The 22,691-nt window shown below is 42.8% G+C and overlaps 3 protein-coding genes across 3 annotated transcripts in view; 2 read left to right on the top strand and 1 right to left on the bottom strand.

Annotated features, from left to right (window-relative positions):
* Nucleotides 1–6,717, top strand: part of plb1 (phospholipase B1) — a gene marked incomplete at both ends in the record, with an annotated part of 24,745 nt that extends 18,028 nt beyond the window's left edge. The window contains 13 exons of the mRNA XM_080850519.1: nucleotides 390–448; nucleotides 684–751; nucleotides 1,347–1,390; nucleotides 1,869–1,968; nucleotides 2,220–2,271; nucleotides 2,578–2,658; nucleotides 2,757–2,822; nucleotides 3,993–4,087; nucleotides 4,352–4,433; nucleotides 4,656–4,760; nucleotides 5,223–5,318; nucleotides 5,925–5,999; nucleotides 6,460–6,717. Coding sequence (XP_080706645.1) covers nucleotides 390–448; nucleotides 684–751; nucleotides 1,347–1,390; nucleotides 1,869–1,968; nucleotides 2,220–2,271; nucleotides 2,578–2,658; nucleotides 2,757–2,822; nucleotides 3,993–4,087; nucleotides 4,352–4,433; nucleotides 4,656–4,760; nucleotides 5,223–5,318; nucleotides 5,925–5,999; nucleotides 6,460–6,717 — 1,181 coding nt within the window. The remainder of the gene's footprint in view (nucleotides 1–389; nucleotides 449–683; nucleotides 752–1,346; nucleotides 1,391–1,868; nucleotides 1,969–2,219; nucleotides 2,272–2,577; nucleotides 2,659–2,756; nucleotides 2,823–3,992; nucleotides 4,088–4,351; nucleotides 4,434–4,655; nucleotides 4,761–5,222; nucleotides 5,319–5,924; nucleotides 6,000–6,459) is intronic.
* A 4,216-nt stretch (nucleotides 6,718–10,933) lies between these two features.
* cinp (cyclin dependent kinase 2 interacting protein) lies at nucleotides 10,934–13,238 on the top strand. Its single transcript, XM_080849615.1, has 5 exons — nucleotides 10,934–11,060; nucleotides 11,346–11,505; nucleotides 11,648–11,786; nucleotides 11,872–12,001; nucleotides 12,644–13,238. The coding sequence occupies exons 1-5, from the start codon at nucleotides 11,054–11,056 to the stop codon at nucleotides 12,844–12,846; spliced, it is 639 nt and encodes a 212-aa protein (XP_080705741.1). The 5' UTR covers nucleotides 10,934–11,053; the 3' UTR covers nucleotides 12,847–13,238.
* A 267-nt stretch (nucleotides 13,239–13,505) lies between these two features.
* On the bottom strand, nucleotides 13,506–21,940 carry znf839 (zinc finger protein 839). The gene is made up of 8 exons (XM_080850105.1): nucleotides 20,839–21,940; nucleotides 19,728–20,606; nucleotides 19,120–19,311; nucleotides 17,307–17,399; nucleotides 16,481–16,612; nucleotides 15,895–16,023; nucleotides 15,514–15,628; nucleotides 13,506–15,292 (listed from the first exon to the last, which is right to left on the bottom strand). Exons 1-8 carry the CDS (start codon nucleotides 21,727–21,729, stop codon nucleotides 14,466–14,468), a joined length of 3,258 nt encoding a protein of 1,085 aa, XP_080706231.1. The 5' UTR covers nucleotides 21,730–21,940; the 3' UTR covers nucleotides 13,506–14,465.
* Between the last annotated feature and the right edge of the window lie 751 nt (nucleotides 21,941–22,691).

Genomic DNA, 22,691 nt, shown 5'->3' with positions numbered 1-22,691 from the left:
GCAAACGCTTTATCCAAAGCGACGGACAAGGGAGAGAACAATCAAGCTGCGAGCAATAGAGGCCTAGTGTAGTGTATACTATTTTACATTAGAAATAGAAAAAAGTGCAGGAATGTTACTACTGTAAGTGCAAGTTAAGTACTAGTAGAAATGCAAGTTAGAAAGGGATGTGCTCTCTGAAGAGTTGGGTCTTCAAGAGCTTATTAAATGTAGAGAGGGATAGGACTCAGTTTGAGAGGTAGACGAGAGGGACCGATGGAAGTATGAATTCAAAGCCATGTCGAATTTTGAAGCTGTTATTTTAAGGTAACATTTTTACCTAATGTGGATTTAAACAGTGGACGTAGCCAGTAATTAGTTGATTGGCCTTAACACTGCTGTCCTCTCAGTTCACAGATTACGGCCTGGAGACATCAAGGTGGTGGCCTCATTGGGAGATTCAATCACTGTGAGTACGTGGTGGTTTTCAAAGCCAGGCCGTGTATGTATTCAAGCTTGTGTGTGTGTGTGTGTATGTGTGTGTGTGTGTGTGTGTGTGTGTGTGTGTGTGTGTGTGTCAGAGTGTGTGTGTGTGTGTGTGTGTGTGTGTGTGTGTGTGTGTGTGTGTGTGTGTCTATATGTGTGTGTTTGTGTGTCCATGACCATATTCTCATATATCCTACCACATCTCTCCCCTATCGTAGGCAGGCTTTGGAGCAAAAGCTAAAAACCTACTGCAGCTGACGAACGAGGAGAGAGGGGTGTCATGGTGGTGAGCTGACTGAACCCTTAATCACCCCCTCATTAGTGCAGCTGTTATTCCACTTACAGTACCAGTCAAAAGTTTGAACACACCTTCATATCTTTTGAGTTTGTTCTTTACTTGTATTATTTTCTACATGGTAGATAACACTTTTTTTGTTTAGAACATCATTCCATATGTGTTCTTTCTAGTTTAAATGTCTTCAGTATAAATGTACAATGGAGAAAAATAATACAAGTAAAGAAAACACTCCAAAACACACCGAAAAAATTAAAGGTGTGTCCAAACTTTTGACTGGTACTGTATGTAGGGACTCACTCCTGAAACGTCATCAAGGCAAATCTAGTCCTTCATGATAAACCAGTGGCCAGCTGCCTTGGTTTGACTTTTTTTTTAGTTTTGGTAACACACATGACGTAACCATAGTTACACACGGATTGTGCACATGTGTACATTTGTTTTAAGCATTGTTATACTAGTTTAAAGAATGCACAATACCGTGCTGCTGTGCCATGTGCATTGTGCATCTGAGCTGCAACAGCCATCGAGTCCATGAGGTGCATCCCTTTGATGATGCAGAAAATGAGGTTGCTTGTCTTTGCAGCATCGGAGGAGACGAGAGCCTGGATACAGTCACCACTCTACCAAGTGAGTGTGTTCTCCTCGTCCCTCCCTTCATCCCTTCTTCATCTGTTGTGTTTCTCTCATCCTCCCTTCATCCCTTCTTCATCTGTTGTGTTCTCCTCGTCCCTCCCTTCTCTTCTCTTCTTCATCTGTTGTGTTCTCCTCATCCCTCCCTTCTCTTCTATTCTTCATCTGTTGTGTTCTCCTCATCCCTCCCTTCTCTTCTATTCTTCATCTGTTGTGTTCTCCTCATCCCTCCCTTCTCTTCTCTTCTTCATCTGTTGTGTTCTCCTCATCCCTCCCTTCTCTTCTATTCTTCATCTGTTGTGTTTTTCTCGTCCTCCTATTCATCTTGTTCTTGAACCATTGTCAACAGAGCTCTTTATTGTCAGTTGCTTATCGCAGGGCAGTTGACTACCTACCAACAAAACATCCTGATGAAAATCTCTCTCTCTCTTTCTTTCTCTCTCTTTCTCTCTCTCTCTCTTTGTGTGTGTTCCAGATATTCTGAGACAGTTCAACCCAAATGTCTATGGTTTCTCAAAGGGGCGGAGCAAAAGGCCAAATGGCTTTAACATGGCAGTTAGCGGAGCTAGAGCAGAGTACGTTGCAAAATACACTCTCACATACACTAACATGTACACACACATGCACACACATAAATACACACACACACACACACACACACACACACACACACACAGACACACACACACACACCAAACACACACATATACACACACACACACGCACACATACACTTACATTTACACACATGCACGCGCACACACACACACACACACACACACACACACACACACACACACGTTTCAGTGTCTTCTGTCTTTTCCAGGGGGATCCCAGGACAAGTGAGAGATCTGATTCTGGCATGGAAGAGTGACAGTGTGAGTGGACTTATGACATGAGGGTTCACCCTGTGGCTGTCTATATATTTCCACTGGAAAACCATGCTGTATACATCAATGGCAGCATAATGAACTATGCCATGTGTGTGTGTGTGTGTGTGTGTGTGTGTGTGTGTGTGTGTGTGTGTGTGTGTGTGTGTTCATGTGACAAATTCTAGTTGTCATATCTACCTGAGCATATGGTTGCTGACCCTGTTGTGGTCCTGTAATGGCAAGGGCAAGTGATATCTTTACCAACCAGTCACACACAGTCCCTTCCTCACAACACTGACTTTTTACCTACAGAAGGTCGACTGGGCGAACGACTGGAAGCTTGTGACACTGCTAATCGGAGGAAATGACCTGTGCCAGTACTGTCGCGACAGGGTTAGTTCAGCAGATGACAGCTGGGGGTTTTAAAGAGTACAGTCTCTTTATTTTATTCAGTGACATTAATCTCTTTCTCTTTCTCTCCTCTGCGTCAGGTTGCACTGTCCACACAGAACTACACACGTTACTTGAGGGAGAGTTTTGACATGCTCTACAATGAGGTAAGGGTGCACTTACAGTATGTGTCTCTTGATAGAGTTTTGACATGCTCTACAATGAGGTAAGGGTGCACTTACAGTATGTGTCTCTTGATAGAGTTTTGACATGCTCTACAATGAGGTAAGGGTGCACTTACAGTATGTGTCTCTTGATAGAGTTTTGACATGCTCTACAATGAGGTAAGGGTGCACTTACAGTATGTGTCTCTTGATAGAGTTTTGACATGCTCTACAATGAGGTAAGGGTGCACTTACAGTATGTGTCTCTTGATAGAGTTTTGACATGCTCTACAATGAGGTAAGGGTGCACTTACAGTATGTGTCTCTTGATAGAGTTTTGACATGCTCTACAATGAGGTAAGGGTGCACTTACAGTATGTGTCTCTTGATAGAGTTTTGACATGCTCTACAATGAGGTAAGGGTGCACTTACAGTATGTGTCTCTTGATAGAGTTTTGACATGCTCTACAATGAGGTAAGGGTGCACTTACAGTATGTGTCTCTTGATAGAGTTTTGACATGCTCTACAATGAGGTAAGGGTGCACTTACAGTATGTGTCTCTTGATAGAGTTTTGACATGCTCTACAATGAGGTAAGGGTGCACTTACAGTATGTGTCTCTTGATAGAGTTTTGACATGCTCTACAATGAGGTAAGGGTGCACTTACAGTATGTGTCTCTTGATAGAGTTTTGACATGCTCTACAATGAGGTAAGGGTGCACTTACAGTATGTGTCTCTTGATAGAGTTTTGACATGCTCTACAATGAGGTAAGGGTGCACTTACAGTATGTGTCTCTTGATAGAGTTTTGACATGCTCTACAATGAGGTAAGGGTGCACTTACAGTATGTGTCTCTTGATAGAGTTTTGACATGCTCTACAATGAGGTAAGGGTGCACTTACAGTATGTGTCTCTTGATAGAGTTTTGACATGCTCTACAATGAGGTACACTTATGTGTGTCTTCATTTACTACCCCATATCCTGTTGAAACAATGTATGTTTTCTGACATGATTCATTTGTGTGTATGTGTGTGTGTGTGTGTGCGTGCATGCGTGCGTGTGTGCCTGTGTGTGTGTGTGTGTGTGCGTGTGCGTGTGCGTGTGCGTGTGCGTGTGCGTGTGCGTGCGCGTGTGTGTGTGTATGTGCGTCTGTTTTTGTGTTCACTGTAGGTGCCTAGAGTACTGGTAAATGTAGCAGAGGTTCTGGAAATTGAAGACTTACGTAAAGTCAAGCGGGAGACTCTGGGCTGCCAATATCTACAGCCGTATGTCTTCACAGCATTGTACCCTTAACTTAGTTTAATGATTCTACAAAAGTATATCTTCAAAGCATTGTACCCTTTACTTAGTTTAATGATTCTACAAAAGTATATCTTCACAGCATTGTACCCTTTACTTAGTTTAATGATTCTACAAAAGTACAGCATTGTGCCCTTAACTTAGTTTGGTGTACCCCTTAACTTAGTTTAAGGATTTAAAGTGCATGTATGCAACTGTGTGTACATTGTGCGGATATGTGTGTGTTCCAGAAATCTGTGCCCATGTTTCTTGAAATCTGGAGAGAATTCTCCTGAGCTTTATGAAATGAAAAGGATCAACAGAGATTTTCAGGTGAGTACACTCCTTAACACAAGAGAGTGGCAGTATGTTCTTACATATTTGGTTGCAGGAATGCACGCTCATCTGTTTTTGTATGTATGGTTGTATGTGAAAATACTGTATATGAGTGTGGTTTTACCTGTTTGGTATTGTTTGTATGTGTAGGTAGAGACAGATGTGAATATACTGTATATGAGTGTGGTTTTACCTGTTTGGTATTGTTTGAATGTGTAGGTAGAGACAGCGGCTCTGGTCAATGGGGGGCGCTATGATGGAAGGGAGGACTTTGCTCTGGTCATCCAGCCCTTCTTCCAGAACTCTATACTGCCTGTTACCAATGTAAATGAAGCCTCCCTACAGTGCCACATTATTAGTATTTACAATATTTTTTTAAATAGAAAACCTCATGATGGGGTGTAAAACTTTTTTTCATAGTACAATAAATATTATTTAAAATAACTAAGCTATTTATTTTGTACAATATAATTTTAAACAGACATTTTACCTCTGGGGACATAAAAGTGCCCGCAATCAAATATTCACCCATGTACCCGTCCACACATACAGTACCAGTCAAAAGTTTGCCTTTAATTTAGTTTGTGTTTTCTTTACTTTTATTATTTTCTACATTGTAAATTTATACTGAAGACATTTAAACTACGAAAGAACACATATGGAATGATGTTCTAAACAAAAAAAAGTGTTATCTACCATGTAGAAAATAATAAAAGTAAGTAAGTACACATACACTACAAAACAACAACAACGTCATCTAAACCGGTGTTTTTTTTTCTCTTACAGCTTGGCCTACCAGATCTGGATTATTTCTCCGTGGATTGTTTTCACTTCAGTGAGCGAGGACACGCAGACATGGCCATAGGACTGTGGAACAACATGGTGAGGACACACCCTCTGCATACTGTACACACTATACACACCCTCTGCATACTGTACACACTATACACACCCTCTGCATACTGTACACACTATACACACCCTCTGCATACTGTACACACCCTCTGCATACTATACACACTATACACACCCTCTGCATACTGTACACACCCTCTGCATACTATACACACTATACACACCCTCTGCATACTATACACACTATACACACCCTCTGCATACTATACACACCCTCTGCATACTGTACACACTATACACACCCTCTGCATACTATACAAACTATACACACCCTCTGCATACTGTACCCTCTGCATACGGTCCTAGTAATTAAGCAGGCTTTTATCCAAAGCGACTTACACATGTATACACATTTACACTGATGGCACACTGCACATCAGGAGCAATTAGGGGTACAGTGTCTTGCTCAAGGACGCTTCATCAGGGAATTGAACTAGCAACCTTCTGATTACTAAACGACTTCTCTACCTCCTGTACACACTTGTAACTCAAACACTCGCACAGCAAACTCATATTGCCCTGATGCACTGATTTATTTGCAATTTCTCTCTCTCCTACTAATCTTTCTCATAGCTGGAACCAGTAGGCAGCAAGCAAAACTACAACAATTTCACACACGACCGCAACAAGATCCAGTGTCCCACGAAGGTCTGTTTACATGTTTTTAAGAACATAAGAAAATTGTGTTTGTGTCTTGCCTTTTTTGTGTAGGAGAGTTCCATACAAATCATATACAGTACCAGTCAAAAGTTTGGACACAGCTTTAATTTTTTTGAGAAGTGTTTTTGTCACGTAGGTTCTGCTTCGTGACGCATAATGATGGACACGGCCAAACAATCACTTTACAATTTACTTAAAATATTTTCAACATTGTACATTTATACTGAAGACATTTAAACTACGAAAGGACACATATGGAATGATGTTCTAAACAAAAAAAGTGTTCTACATCTACCATGTAGAAAATAATAAAAGTAAACAAAAAACTTCTCAAAAAATGAGAAGGTGTGTCCAAACTTTTGACTGGTACTGTATATTATGTATATTTTTTGTAATTTTTTTTTGTGTGTGTAAAATGTAAAGATCGTTCTCTGTCTTCCCCTACCAGGATCGTCCCTTCATCCTCACCCGTGTGAACAGCGCCCCTGTTGTACCCACGACTCCTCCGGTCCTCACCACCCCCCATGTCGCTGCCACCCCCACGCCCATCGAGTGCTCCGACGCATTGCCTGTGTGGGCCACTGCAGTACTGGCTGTAACGGGCCTGGTGATTGGCTGGGCGGTAACCTGGACGATCCTCTCCTGCCGAGAGCGCAAGAGTCGGAAGTCAGCAATGTCTGTTGAAATGAAGGCCACAACGTTCTGATGCAGAATAATCATCATCGTCATCAATATCATCATCATCATCAGAATCTCCTGGCACACACAAACATTTGTCAGCATGTGTGCACACCCACACCCACACATGTTCACACACACACACACACACACACACACACACACACAGTCTTTTACACTCTGCTAAATCTTAATTTGCTCAAAGGATTTGTGTTTCTCTTGAACATTTGGATGTCCTTACAATTCTGAAAATGTGATGTCAGCTAGCTCTATTCCTTTAATATTATAGCTCAATACTTAAAGTATCAGTATGCAACATTTATACTTCAGGATTAGGGTTAGGATAAGCAGTTTTACCTTAAAATAACAGCTTGAAAAAAATTGGGGCGCTACAATGACTTTTAATATGGAGAATCCTTGCCATACCAGGGTCCATAGGCATAGAACCGCTAAATGTAGGATTGCCTTCTACTGTCTGCCAAACTAGTAAGTAGCTTATTTGCCGCCTTGCTTTGTCTTGTGTTGCACTTGCTTGATGTTTGACTGTGTTAGGACAGCTGTAGAGTAACTAGTTTGTCATTATGTCAAAGTCAGCACATTACAAGCGATTTCGTTAGTTTTAGCCACTAGCATATCGTTAGCAATTGATCCGGAATGCTTCTTTAATAGAAATTAATGTTGAATTTTAAATGTAAGATACGTTTGTTTATATGATGCCGCATAACTATTTATAAAGGTAATATAAATGCCATGAAAAAATATTTTAATAATCAAATACATATTGTCTAGTTTTTTTGTGTCTTGTATGTCATTGTTGTTGATTACTGAAAGTTTTCCTGCCCACACATCAACATTAAAGATCACTAGCGCTGATGTACAGACAATGACCTGAAAGGTCTCCCTCTCTCTAAGTGGCCATTTTTTCCTTCTTCAAAACGTCCATATAATCCACGTTCTTGATCACGTTTACTCCCCTCATCCTCATAACATGACTTTAGTGAAACCATTTATGTAACACTTTATATTTATTAAAAGGACAAATTACTAATTTTTGTGCTAAATAAGACTCCCTGAGCTACCGTATATATCTACTTCACTCCAGAAACATTGCATGGCATCCAGTTGCTTCAGTTTATTCCTGAGCTCATGGCTCATCGCTCCCACTGCGCGTTCATCTGCTGGTGGGGCCTAGGGGCCGTGCGCCATCTTACAGAGGTGTGTGAGGTAGCCGCTGAAGGCTGCGTGCCGCTTCTCGCTGTAGGCCCCGAGGGCGAAGAGCACTATGAAGCAGGGGACGCCCAGGCTCCCGTGCAGGAAGCTCACCAGCCACACGCTCAGCAGCAGCACCACGAGCTGCTGCAGCAGGATGGTGGTCAGGCACAGGCACCGGCCTATCCGGCTCCTCCTCAGCCACCACATGAGGCCGCTGTCAAACAGCCAGATCTTCCTCTCAGCATCCTCATCCTCAGTTATGGGCGAAAAGGGAGGCACTGTCTGTAATTTATTTTGAACGCACTTTTCATTCAAAGGAATCTCAGAGTGCCTACATATTAGAAACTAACTAGAATAATACAATAAAATAAAATAAATGTTAACGTAAGCATAACAGAAAAGATTTAACACAAGGCCAGAAATGCCTTCCTGAATAAAGGTGCTTTATAATGATTGCTTGAACATTTATTTACACAGTGAATTATATTAGTAATGATGAAGTAATCAGTTAAACAATGCACACCTAATAATTGTAGACTAACACCACATTGTAAAATTACAAACAAGTTTATCCCATATTCAGTTAAAAGCATTTTTGTTTTTTACATAGAAAAGACTAAACGTGATTGGACATCAATAGTTTGGAAGAGGGTTTGGAAGAGCACATTTAAAAGTGATCACAGTTGTATCATGTCCTATTCCTTTAAAGCTGGACTTAAGACTTTTTTATTCAGGAAGGCATTTCTGGCCTTGTGTTGAATCTCTCTGTTATGCTTATGTTAATATTTAAATTAGTTTTTAATTGTATTGTATTATTATAGTTATTTTCTAATATGTAGGCACTCTGAGATTCATTTGAATGAAAAGTGCTTTAAAAATAAAATGAATTATTATTATTATTATTATTATTATTATTATTATGTCACTTTACTCCTGACTGTAGGAGTGTGGCCGTAGAACTTCTGTAGAATGTTACCTGCCACGATGCCTCCTCCCTTCTCCTAATGCGCTCTGGACTCAAGGACTTCCGCCTGGAGGGAGACTTCGAACGGTTTCTGGGAGAGCGCTCCACACTTGCCTCCATGTCTCCGCCGGTTCTCAGATGTGCAGGAGCTGGATAGATTTTACAGTTGAATTATCAGAATGCACACAGACACACACAAGAGAGAGAGAGAGAGAGAGAGAGAGAGAGAGAGAGAGAGAGAGAGAGAGAGAGAGAGAGAGATTCAAACAGGAAGATGATATTGCAATGCCACTAACTCTCTCTCTCTCTCTCTCTCTCTCTCTCTCTCTCTCTCTCTCTCACTATTTTCTAATTACAAAGAAGCATTCTTTTAAGAGACAAATACCAAAGACTTACCTACCTATGTAGGTCACTGCTTATTTAAGCAATAAGCCCCAAAAGGCCGTGCTTTGCGCTGATTTTAGAACAGGTAGGCCTAAGGGGAGTTGTGAGGCACGATGCGAAGCGGAATTTTAGAAACAAATTTACAGTCTAAACTCTAAACTACACATTATTCAATTTGTGATGTCACAGTAGACTGAAATGGTATGGCTACAGGATCACAAAAGAGATCATGAATTTTCATGAAGTTTGTCTAACTAGCCAAAAACATCACAGCCTATCAGTGGCCATATCATCATATTGCCTACACATCTCATATTATAACTATCACAGTAGCTGTTTAACAGACTACTTATGACACTTTTAATAGTTTGTTTTACTCGGTTTTTATCTAATTGTTTGTAATCTTCACAGGCATCAAAGCTTGTCAAAAGCATAACATTGTGTCCTAAAATGAAATACCAGATATTTTTCGGGTCGATAATTAGTCAAAATAGTTACCCTAAAATAAACCTGCTGTTTGAACTGGTGCAAACACGTGAATGTAAACAAAGCTTTTTTTTTTAATCAAACCTACTTTTACCGAGGAGGATAGGCAGCTGAAATTGATCTTCCATATCGATAGAGGGCGACATGAGGGGAATAGGCTTTCACAAGTGATCTCACTGGACACACATCAAGTGATGGTAGCAAAGTGTCCTTGAAGCTAGCGACAATAGTCAACAAAAGGTATCAATGTGGCGGTAAAAAGCGTTAAAATAAAAGTCCACTTTAAAATTAGTTTCATAAATGATTCAACGCTTTACACGGCATATGCCTGGTGTGTTGCTAACTGGTCTAGATAAATACTATGATGTGGCTATGATATGTACTATATAAATTGCACCAGATGCTAGAACATCCTAAAGAACTATGGCACTCTGCAGAAACATTAAGGAACTCTCTTACATGTACAATTACTTAGACCAGTGGTTCTCAAACGTTTCACCATGAGTACCACCTGAAAAAATATTTGGCTTTTCAAGTACCACCATTGTAACTATCATTGACCTTCGGTAGCATGCCGCCCGATAGGTGTTATTACCTCACTGTAATACCTGATCTGGAGAATAAGCATGGTTCAGATAAATAACAAACTTAAATTATAGGGATCTAGTTGTTTTAATGATTTTTAAATATATTTAATGATTAATACCCTACTCATTAAAAATGGGAAAACTTCCTGAGTACCACCAAGAGGGAGCCGCGTACCACCAGTGGTACACGTACCACAGCTTGAGAACCACTGACTTAGACCAATGGCCATAATAACAATGGCATACATAGGTAAATAGGCTATGAAAACCTTTACTGACAACAGGTTTTTAGGCTGTAATGAAGACATTTTACATGTACTTACTAAGTTGAGAGTGAGAAAAATCCAGTGTTTAGTTTACTTATTTACATTGTCTTTTGTATTTTATCACCTTAACATTTTTCCTACCTTTAGTAGCATATACAATTTGTACAAAATTTCGTCCTCGTATATTTTAACAATAATACATACTTTTACACTTTTATTTTGACGAAAACTACGAATAGCGGCCATATTGACATTTTCATTATTGTCGTTAGCTACACGCTGCTGTGTTTTCAGCATGGAAACCTGTGTGAAGGGAGCTTAACACATTTCTGTGTGGCATTTGTATTTATGTACAGACAATTGCGTTAGACACATTGAACAGTTTCAGTTTTTGGCTATTGCAGGGGATTTCGCAGGCATCGTTTTCTTATTGAAAAGGAAGCTCTGACGTGAGCCACAAATAGAATGGATGGTAAGTTGTTCTCTAGAGACAAAACTGGGGTATCAGTACCTTGCTAGCTAAAATGTATGACTTCATCAGTTGGTAACGTAATCTGTCAATGAATTGTATTAATATACCTTTATTTAGTCCGAACACATTAGACAAGGTTCTTTAAAACCCTTTCAGTTTTAGTTGACACGTTTGCTAACCTTGTAGCACTTGACGTGTGGGCAGTTTGACAGCTGCATGTTTTCATTATGTTTCTATGGCTTGCCTACTTGCGTTTACATCATTCTTGTCTTGGCCTTATAACAGAGAGCTCAACCTCAGGAAGGAAAGGTAACTTGACTGGAACTGCAAGAAAACTGAAAGACAATGCTGCAGATTGGCACAATTTCATTTTGAAATGGGATCGCCTGAATGACGAAGGATCGACCTATGCAACCAAAATAGTCAACCTGGTATTAAGTAAAGAGTACGTCTTTCCATGTAAATTTAACTATTATGAATAAATAAAGATTTAAAACAATTTGATGATCTGGAGTCGGTGTTCTGCTGAGTTGGAGTAAATCTAGGCAAAAAAAAGATTAAGGCGTGGTGATTTTACTACCTTTTAGGCCAGTGAAGGAGACCAGTGTTTTGGCGGGGGCCGATGCTGACCTGGCAGTCACTCTTCCTACTGGGGCAGACACACTGAGATCCATTAAAGCTCTCGAAGAGGAGTGCTCCAAATTGCAGGAGGTTGTGGAGAAAATGGTGAGACCATCCTCATTCATATAATGTTCATGAAATGGTAATTTGGTGGAACTTTGCTCTGATTTGGAATAACCTTTTTCTCCAGGCTCGTGTCGTCTCAAAAATGGAAAAAATTGTGTCGTCTGAGAGAGGAATCTGCAAGCTTGAGACCTTTAGGTTTGGGGCTAAAGGAAGAGACTGTCCTCTCTTCCTTTCCTGGCCCTCGTCTGACTTTGGTAAGGCATCATTAATGTGGAGCTAACCATGGCAGTTATGTAATGGCGGATTAAAAGGCAGGAGCTGCCCTTGTAGTTTAAGATAAACAATCTTTATGTTGTAGCCTCATCTCTGCACCAGGTGAAGAAAAAATACCGTTCCATTGAGTCAATTGGAACGGTCCTTCCATTGGCATGTTGATGAGTCAAGTTGTCTGCTTTAACCACTCCTCCTCATGTTCTAAACTAGTGCTTAACTTGCACTTACAGCGGTCGCATTCCTGCACTTCCTTTTCTTTCTATTTCATTTTATTTTGTTAATTTTCATTTCCTATGTAAAGTAGTATTTATTGTCACACCAGGGTTCTAATGCTCGTAGCTTGACTGTTCTCTCCCTTGTTCGTCGCTTTGGACAAAAGCGTCTACTAAATTACTAAATATCTCCACCCGGCCGACCTCAAGCAGATGGGTTCCCCCTTATGTGCCGTGGTTCTTCTGCTTAAGGTTTCTTCCTGCCTAACGGAGTTTTTCCTTGCCCCTGTTGCCATTAGGGGGTTCAGGCTCTGGGCTCTGTAAAGCGCCTAGAGGCAATTGTATTGTTATGCTATATAAATAAAATTGAATTTAATTTAATTTAATTAAATGTAAACCTTGTGGTTTCAGCGGATGTGTCCAGCAGGTTGTGTACATGCTACAGGCAGGAGTTGGCCCTGAAGCAGCTGATCCTCCAGGAGCTGGCCCACACCTCTGACCAGCAGCTGTCCATGGTGTACCTCTCTGCCTGGCTGTACCAGCCGTACGTGGACGACCAGACGAAACTGCTCCTGGAGAGCCTGCTTCTGGAGACCGGACACAGGACACTTTAAATCCCTCCCACAACCCACAGCTTTGAAAAAAAAAAACATCCACTACACTTTGGTCGATGTCCTGACTGAAATCCAGAACACCGGGCATTGAGATCTGTTGTCTTCAAACAGAAGTGGGTACCACGGGAGATTCAGTAGATTCTTTGAAGATATGCATTGCTTTGGATTTTACAGGCCTTTGAGTGGTCTCCAAGTCCTGCGTTAAGATTTCAGCTAAAGACTGCACCTACAGGTGGAAGACCTTTCACTGCAAGAGGCCTCTGGGGGCTTCTAACAGGAAGGCATCTGCGTGGACAGAGACATTTGTATGGTCCTGGCTGACCCTGCATCGTCTTAAAAATGAGGCTCTCCATTGGGTGTCTTCGTAAACCCCTGAAAGTATGAATGGAATTGCTTCACTCGTTGAGAGAGAAGGATTATTGCTTTAACCCTATTATTGCCTTAACAAGAATAAAAACAGAAAAAAAAGAATACTTTGAATACTGTGAAAGGTGTGAAAGTGTGAAAAATTAAACAATGCCGCTGAGTTTTTAGGAGATGTGATTTAATTATCCCCTTGACATATATCCCTCTTGATATTTCAAACATATTATGACTGAAAGAAAAAACACGGTACAGTGGAATATTTATATTAAAAAAGTAATAAAATAGTGCAACAACTTGAAAGACTGCCTTCAAACAGGACACTTATCTACATATAAACATGTCACCGACAAATTTTATCAACAAAGAGCTACAAATCTATACAAAGGAACACTGAAAAGAGCTCTTGTTTGTTTGTTTTTTCCTTTCGGGGGGTAAACATGCTTACAAAATAATGTAATTAAGAAAACAACAAACAAAACTATAATACACTGCAGAGGAGGCCAGTGAACTGGCAGGAAATGTGCTCTCTGCTCCAGGCACACACACTCACACACACACACACACACACACACACACACACACACACACACACTCGCACAAACCTCAACTCAAACTGAAGTTTGGGATCACAAAACTGAAAGAGCCCACTATACATGTGGGAGGCCTTAAAAGCTAAACACCCGAAGATGAAACCAAACTCTTCAAAATATTTATTTATTCCTGTCCGTTACTCTTCGTTTGAACATCTTGTGCGTGTGTGATTTGCCTGGACTGAACCTTATATCCACGCCTCAAAACGCCAGTTCAATTGGCAAGAATAGCTGCTATTCACACATCCTGTTGGGTTTATGATTACAGTCCAAAGGATGTTTTAAAACGGGATAATTATAGAACTATTAATTATTTCACATCTTAAAGAAAATAGAGCTTGATGTTCCCCATGAATCTATGCAAATAATGCATGGAAAACACTGATGGTCTGGATTCATAACACAGAGGTGTTATGTTTGCTGGTGTACCTCATGAACATTCGACTCAAGTCACTTGAGCAAGAACAGTTTTCATTGAACTGCTGGAGGAACATGAACGGAACTCAACAACTACAATATGGGAAGTGAGATAAGCACTGAAGGGTGGCTGATGGCCACGGAGGAAGAGTAGGGCAGACCTGCTTGAGGTCCCCTGTCAGAGGGATGTGATGAGATATGGTGACTATGCGTATTTTGCGTGTGTGTGTGTGTGTGTGTTTGAGCTCAGTGCTGAAGTCCGGCGACATGAGCGTCTGCGCTTTTTGAGCCGTCTGCCTCCTCGATGCCCTGCAGAGAGTGCGGCGCGTTCTCTAGAGCGCCCCCCTGTGGCGCCTGGATGTGTGTGCTGGTGGTGGTGGTGGTGACAACATCGGGCACGTTTACGATCACAACACCCTCCGATGACAGCGGATTGTGCTGCTGCATGAGAAGCTCAGCGCCCTCTGCCTGGATGTAGACGCCGTCTAGCACCTGTTCCTGAACTTGATCCCCGCTTGAACATCGCTCTTCCTGCAGCCTGGGCTCTTCTGATTGGCTGTCGGGCTGCAGCGGCTCGCCGCTCAGGGCCTCCTCCAGGTCCTGCATCTGCTCAGCGACGTCCACGGCTCCAGTGCCCTCGTCCTGGGACAGCTCCGACATCTCTCCCCCGGAAGACTCCACCAGCTCGGTGGCCCCCTGAGGCTCCAGGGGGTTGGATCCAGTCTCTGTCTCCATGGGGACGGCTCCAGTCTCTGTCTCCATGGGGACGGCTCCAGCCTCTGTCTCCATGGGGACGGCTACAGCAGCCAATGGGACAGCCGGCGCTGTGCTAGAGTCCGGGACAGAACCCCCTATCTGGAGCTGTTGCTGTTGCTGGGTCTGGGCCTGGGTCTGGGGCTGGGTCTGGGTCTGGGCCTTGGCCTGCGGTTGGGCTTGGGGCTGGGTTTGGGCCTGGGGCTGGGCTTGGGGCTGGGCTTGGGGCTGGGTCTGGGTCTGGGCTTTGGGCAGGGCTTGGGGCTGGGGGTGTGACTCCTTCAGCAGTGCAACAGTGCCAGTCTGCACAGCAGTCGCCTCTGTGAGATCAACACAGTACAGGGATGAAAAAGAGCTTCACACAAGAGCCAATGCAACTTAATTACATAACATACATGCAAACTGTACCGTATCTCATCTGCTCGTCTACCAGTGTGAAAAAAAGTAGGTATTTGATGTAAGTCTGAGTGTAATTTTCATATCTACATGGTTGGTCTAAGGTATACATCCATGCAGATCAAATGTGTGCATTTCAACCAACCCTTTTTGGACGCCTCATCCACCGGGAACTTCTGGAGACCATTTTGGCTGATTTCAAAAATCCCGTTAGTGTTCTCCATTTTGAACCTTTTGGCTGGTGGCAGCATTTTAGTATTCTGAGAGTAAAAAGAAGGTTGCACTAAGTTTAGAAATATAATCGTATATATATTATATTTAATAGCATATATAAAAAAGTTATGCACACGAGGTGTGGGAATCACAGGTTAACTCACAATCCAACATTCTTATGATATGGATACATCACAGCACACTTTTAAATGTATTTATTATTATTATTTTTTTTTTAACAAAATACAAACAATGTTAACAACTACTGTATAATGCCCGGTTTTAATCAGAGTGAAAGAAAAAGACGTCTCACCTCCATGTGTCTGATGTTCTTGCTGGCCATTGGCCCTTGAGGACCCGTGGTGGTGGCCGGTGGTGTCGGGGCCGAGACGAGAGGTTTGGCCACACTGGGGCGATCCGTGATGCCCAGGGACCTCAGCACCTGAGTGAACAGAGTCTCAACTCAATTCAATTCAATTCAATTCAATTCAATTCAATTCAATTCAACTCAATTCAATTCAATTCAACTCAATTCAATTCAATTCAATTCAATTCAATTCAACTCAATTCAATTCAACTCAATTCAATTCAATTCAATTCAATTCAATTCAATGTCTTTATTTCGCCATGTACACAGGTACTAGGAATTTGGATTGGTTCTCTCCATGCAGGCTGGAGCATCGTAAATAGAACAGAACAAAGGGACAAGACAGAACAACAATACAAGAAAGTACCAGTATGATCATAAATAGAGGGCTTATACATTTCCTGGTCCAATGATTTCTATGCAGTGGTCTCAGTCCAACCGCTGACCGACACACCCAAATATACACACAGGAACCCCCACACCTCCACCTCCATATAAATATAAATATCCACGAATAAAAATATCCACACACCTCCATATTGTGCACTTCCAGAGTCTGGCCAGATGGGTGATGCTGGGCCATCTTCTTCACCTGGCCATGGAGCTGCTCAAACTCGCGGTACACGTCTGCAAACTGGGACTTGGTCGTCCGCCCCGTCTCCACCTGCAGCAAGGGAGTCGGGATTAGCTCAGGCTGTCATAGAAGTAGTGAAAGTAGTGAAAGTGACTCTATGGCAGAGGTGATGTAGACTCACACACTCTGAATTCCACCTCTGCATTTGACCCATCCAGGGTAGGGACACACACACAGCACCCAGTGAACACACACAGTGAAGTGAAGTTACACTAACCCGGAGCAGTGAGCTGCCTTTGTCGGCGCCCGGGGAGCAGTGAACGGGGTTAGGTGCCTTGCTCAAGAGCACTTCAGACGCTTTTATCTAAAATGACTCACAAGGATGTATATACATTTTACATCTACACTGATGGCACACTGCACATCAGGAGCAATAAGGGGGTTCAGTTCAGTCTTGCTCAAGGACACTTCGACAGTGAGGAATAAAAAATAAAAAATAATAATAAAAAAAAAAAGATCGGATATATCCATTTCTTACACACACTTACTGATTGGATGCACTCGCATTTGGCACATTAAAAACATTTATTGAACAATCGACCAGCCAATAAGACAAAAGTATTTTCTGGTAAACCCACTCTGATAGGTCTTGCAACTTCTCACTGAAGATACTGCCGTCTTCTATTGCTGATGTTGAGTTACATAGCGATAAATAGCTCAAAGTGGGGAATTGACTGTATGCCAAAGACAGACAATGCCACTGGCTTTCATACTTCAGAATTACCTTCATCAGAATAAACTCCCATGCGGTCATGACCTTCGTGAGCCGCGGGAACACAACCTCCATTAGGTCCTCATCACTGCACTGCTCCAATGCCTGTACCGGAAAACATGACAAGACAAACCATGGCTTATTGAAGGACAGCATAGCTCTGCTAAAACATGCTGCCGGGAATATGCCTGCATTGCTATCTTTGTCTCAGTGTGCATCATATTCCAAAAACCTTAAATCTAAACCTTGTCAAAGACATCAAAGTTTATTTTAATTAATGCTTTTCTAAAGGCAGACAAAAGTTATAGTTCACCTAACATCATTAGTACATGGGAAAGAAGCAATTATGTCAATATATATTGTAAGGCCCTAAATTGTGGGCCAAGAATGTTTGGATTGTAAAAGACAGATGGTCTTCCAGTTACAAATACTCTGCAGTGATTAGGTGTGGGTCAGTTGTTTACAGAACATATCTTTAAAAACATTCCAGGACACTAGGTTGACTTCTCACACCCATCCTGATGTTCTTATCTTTACCATCTGTCTCTGGTTCTCTCCCACACAAGGGTTAAACTAAGGGCAGGAAATTACTCATTTGAATTAAGGGAAGTAAGTTACAAGATCATTTCTTTGTCATGTTTCATTTGAATGGCCTCAGTGTACAGGTCTCAGGTGCAGTGGTCTCAGTCCTGCAGCTGAATAGGTTTGTTTTATTTAAGATCTCAGAAAAATCTGAATTCAGATCCCTGTAGGCTGCAGGTAACCCCACTCTGGAGGTAATAATCGAGTCCTACGTCTGGTATATTAATTACATTTGGTGTTTAAGGGGAAAATAGCAAAACGCACTTGGAGTATCCTGTAGCCACAGACTATGTGTGTAGTCATCATCCTCTGAGCAGCCAGGTATGTATATACCTTCTGAAAGTTTGAATGTTTGAATGTCTTCTCTTTGGATTATTCATTTAAGACTAGTTTGAATGTGTAACAGAATCGGTCATTTGCACCAGACAAATACATTGTGATGCTTTAATGCTTTGTTGCCTTTAGTTGAAATGATTAACAAAAGAAGTTTTACTAGGTAACCGTGTTTCAGCAACGCATGACTAGGATTAGTTACAACTCAAAAAGCAGCGATGAAAGTCTTGAGGTACCTGGCTAATAACCTGGGTTGTACACTGCCGCAGAACTGTTACATTGTAATATACAGCGGTGGATTGTCTCTGCACTGATTGGACTGAATGATTTTACTGAGCTTGCACAGCATTTTGGCACTCAGTCTTTAAACCAGTTAGGTCTAACATGCTGGTGAGCACCAGTGAAGCACTGCAACCTCTGAACTATTCTCCAGAACTAGTCACAGGTTGTGCCTGTAGAATATGCCAAAATCTAGAAACCGCCGGCGGCAGCATCCCGAGTGACACTATTCCTAGACGAAACCAGTTATTAAAAAGTAAGATAAGTATTCGTCATTACAGATTTAAGGCATCCAGAAGAAATGAAACTAGATCAGCCTACCTAACAGGCAATAATATAGCATTTTTTTTTTTTTTTAAAAGCAGGGACTAAGGTTGAGTTCCTCAATTGAGTGGGCAGATTAATAAGGTTTACCAAGACAGGGTCTTTTAATACAATATTGTATTTCAGCTAAACAGCAAAAAGACGAACAAGCAGAAACCTTTACCCATATTCAGTTCTGTCGTCAGTCTAGAAAGAGCTTCCTTCCATATTCTTCCAGATGTGGCTCAACCCTTTCTTGCCCTGAATCTAACCCCCAGTCCACATGGTCAAAACCGCACTTCAAGCCAACCTGCCCTGGTGCCCATACCTCTTTTAGCCGTGCCTTGCGTCTCTGCGCTTGCTGTTCTGCGATGTTTGGTGGCTGAATCTTAGGGGGGCGACCAGGCCGGCCTCTTTTGGGAGGCCGTCCGACAAGGCGGGGTCTCCCTGGTCTGCCTGGCCCTCTGGGCCTTCCTGGGCCTCGCTGCTGTGGCTGCTGCCCACCAGACACTGCCTCAGCCTGCGAGAGAGAGAGAGAGAGAGAGAGAGAGAGAGAGAGAGAGAGAGCGAGAGAGGTGCCATTCAGTCATCATGGTTAAACATGGGTTTAACCACAAGGCTGTTCATGTTTTGATAACAGACACAATGAAATGTACTGAGCATGGTTGTTCATCCTCTGGGACTGCATGTGTGAGTACACCAGTTCAATTACTTAGTTTTTCATCTCCTAAATATGGTGTTCATGAAGAAATAATTTTAACTTTGTACATCTTGACAGCATTGTTCCACGACAATATTTGTCTCCAAAACAAGTGGTTCCAATATACAGACAAAGTACTGAAATAAACAAAAGGCAAAAAGTCAGGCAAACGATTAAACTTCAGGTCAATGTACAGTATGTCTTTGTTTTGATTCAATTTGAACGGTGTATCTAACCTTCACTGAAGTTGCTGCTGTTGTGGCGCTCGTGGTTGCTGGTGCAGCCCCCGTGGCCTGGCTGGGTGCAGGGCTGGTGCCGTGCGAGGGGTTTAGTTTGTAGTGTCTGGACAGGCCACCGAGCCCTACGTAGCACTTCTCACAGGTGTCGCACTTGAAGGCCTTTGGTGTGAGGTTGAAGTTGACATCCACACCCTTCTTCTTGCCGTCGTCCTCTTCTTCCTCGTCCTCCACGCTAATCTCAGAGTAGTCGTCCGAGTCAGACTGGTGGCTGTCGGCCAGGTCCTCCGTCTTGATGAACTTGTAGTCCCGCGCTTTGTGCTTCGGTGGACGGGACACCCTGCCAGACCGGGTCTGGATCTTCTGGGGCTTCTTGGCCCGTTTCCTTCCCCGTGGCCTCTCTTTCTCCTTCTCCCCTGCAGGGGCAGTGGGCACTGGGGCTGGGGCAGGAGCAGGAGCGGGTTTTGCAACAGGTGCCCGAGTGGTCGGAACAGGTGTGACTTTGGCTGTGGGCGTGACCACAGGGGTCACGACTTTGGTCACGACTTTGGGTGCCGCCGGTGGGCGTACGGGTGAGCCATTGACGGGTATCTGAACGAGAGGTTTGTGCAGCACAGGGGCCGAGCTTGAGACCACCGGAGCTGGCCGCTGCAGGAGCAGCTGAATGGGCGGTTCGCCGGGATTCTGCAGGATGTACTGCTGCTGGCCCGCCAGAGGCGTGATGTGAATAACATGCGGGCTGCCGACCACCGAGGCCGTGGTGACTTTCCCCCGGATGGGAGTCACAGCCATAGGTTTGGACTGGAGGAGTGTGACGGTCTGCTCCTTGGTCTCCATTTTCTGAGGCCCCTGTACCTGGATGCGGATCATTTCCACCGGCTGCTGAAACACAGAGCAACTTTCAGGAGGATTCTGAAACTTATAAACATAGTAGATGGCTGCATACACTCTATGAAAAACTGGCAACATTACATGGATGATAAAATGAACCTGGTCATTCTTACATTAAAAAGGACGTAATTATGTTTCAAGTGCAGAGAAACTACTGTACACGGGTTTTTACAAGTTTTACATTCCACAATTACAATTTAAACTGCATTGAAGCTTTTACCTTCTGCTGAATGAGCCGGGTGCCGTTCTGAGATTGTTGGAGAGCAACGTGCTTAGCGACGCTCTGCAGCCGTTGAGAAGCATTCTGAACGATGGTGAGTGGCTGTGGGCGTGCTGCCATACTCACTTGCCCAGCACTAGCTAACAGTGTGCCTGCATCGAGAGTGATGTAAGACGTAGGTTGCTCACTCATGACTCTCGGCAGTACTTTGGGTGAAATCACATGAGACAGAGTCTGTGGTGATTTGTTGACATGGTCTATCACTTGCTGCAGATCCACTGGCACTAGGGACCCGGTATGATGATGCTGTGGAGCAGCAGGTTGTGGTTTGTGGGCCTGGCTCTGCTCTAATATACGAGTAGCTTCACTTTCCGATACCTGAACAAGCTGCTGTTTTGCAAGCTGTTCGACTAACTGCTTCTGTTCCTCTTCCGTCAACCCAGAGCCCTCCACAAAACTACCATCAGGTTGGACGTAAATGATAGTGGTGTGTGGCGAAATAGTGTTCACAAATTCCGTGGTAACTGATGTGCATTCTGTCGATACGGCTGCTTCACAATTTTCAGCTTCAGGGATGAAGGACGTTACATTCTGTTCAGCCAAACCACCGTTGTCCACGAACTGGGTGACCACTTGACAATCTTTTTCTTCCTTGGATGGCTCCTCTGTACTGGGGAAAAAATCCGTTAAGCTGTCCGTGTTGGCCGCCTCTCCAGCTACATTCGCCGCTACAACACACTGGTTACTTACTGTGACATGACTGCCTAAATTGGTAAGAGACACAGTCGACTGTGGCGACTCGGAGACACACTGAACTTGCGAGCTGTTATTACTGTCTTCGGCTACTGTGTCGTTTGACATGTTATTGCTCTCGTCGTCGTTATCCGCCATTTTGACTAGTGATAGCTCACGTTAAATTTTCATGCAGTGAAAATGTATTCAAACGCGCCCTTGTCACTCAGAAAAACGGGTGGAGTGACAGAGGCCACATTTGTGGTATCCACTCACAAAATATGTAGACAAACAAATCTCTTGATGTTTTAGAAGACAGTGGTGCATGTTAGTTTCCATATAACTGTCTGCCATAGAAAATACACAACTGGAGAGGCTGGATGAAATATGACGTATTTCCGTTTCCTTTACGCCCACTTCTTTAATCAAGAAACGCGCGCGAGCCGAGGAAGACAACTGGCTTCTAGGTGCCTGGGGCAAGAGAAGTGTAAACAGTAGACTGAGGGATCAGTGCGTTGAAAATCTTCCTAATTGTAATAGCGCACATATGAAAACTGTAACATTTCCGACACTGTAAACATTATCTGTGTTGTTGCACCCATATTTTCAGTTGGTGGGCAAGGTCCAACTCCATTAGGCTACTTTTGCTGGGATAAATTCGGGCTAGCCCCGTTCTACACAACTCAACTAGCTAACCACCTGAGGCTGGTAGCTGGTTTCCTAATTGTAGACCACCTAAAACCAGTGCAGTGCAGTCCTCTATTAAAGGCACCCAGTGCAACTTTCGAGGCTTAAAAATAAACATTCAATTTCTAGTCTTTTTTACACGTAGTAAGTTTCAATAACTCAATACCATTACATACCGACATTCAAGCAGCAAAGATGAGACGTCGTTGTGTGGTGAGAACTGATAGAAAATCGATAACAACAACAATCTTTATTTTTTGTAACCTACAATAAATAAAGCAGGCTTCCAGTAAATGGAAAAATGGCTTCTCCCCACCGGCGATTGTTGTTGTTTACGATTTTCTATCAGTTCTCACCACACAACGACGTCTCATCTTTGCTCCTTGAATGTCGATATGTAATGGTATGGAGTTATTGAAACTTACTACGTGTAA

This window comes from Sprattus sprattus (assembly GCF_963457725.1).
Source record: "Sprattus sprattus genome assembly, chromosome: 13".
Classification (NCBI taxonomy): Eukaryota; Metazoa; Chordata; class Actinopteri; order Clupeiformes; family Clupeidae; genus Sprattus; species Sprattus sprattus.
The sequence above is the reverse complement of the archived record's forward strand: the minus strand, read 5'-3'. Positions and strand labels throughout refer to the sequence as shown.

What these genes read in the sequence shown, in the direction of transcription:
- cinp (XM_080849615.1), top strand. An exon ending in AACCTGGTATTAAGTAAAGA is followed by an intron (nt 11,506 to 11,647) that starts GTACGTCTTTCC and finishes ACTACCTTTTAG; the next exon opens with GCCAGTGAAGGAGACCAGTG. An exon ending in CTGGCCCTCGTCTGACTTTG is followed by an intron (nt 12,002 to 12,643) that starts GTAAGGCATCAT and finishes TTGTGGTTTCAG; the next exon opens with CGGATGTGTCCAGCAGGTTG.
- znf839 (XM_080850105.1), bottom strand. Translation starts at nt 21,729, where the DNA reads ATGGCGGATAACGACGACGAGAGCAATAACATGTCAAACGACACAGTA. An exon ending in GGGAGTTTATTCTGATGAAG is followed by an intron (nt 16,613 to 17,306) that starts GTAATTCTGAAG and finishes CCCTTGCTGCAG; the next exon opens with GTGGAGACGGGGCGGACGAC. An exon ending in TGGAAGTGCACAATATGGAG is followed by an intron (nt 16,024 to 16,480) that starts GTGTGTGGATAT and finishes CTGTTCACTCAG; the next exon opens with GTGCTGAGGTCCCTGGGCAT.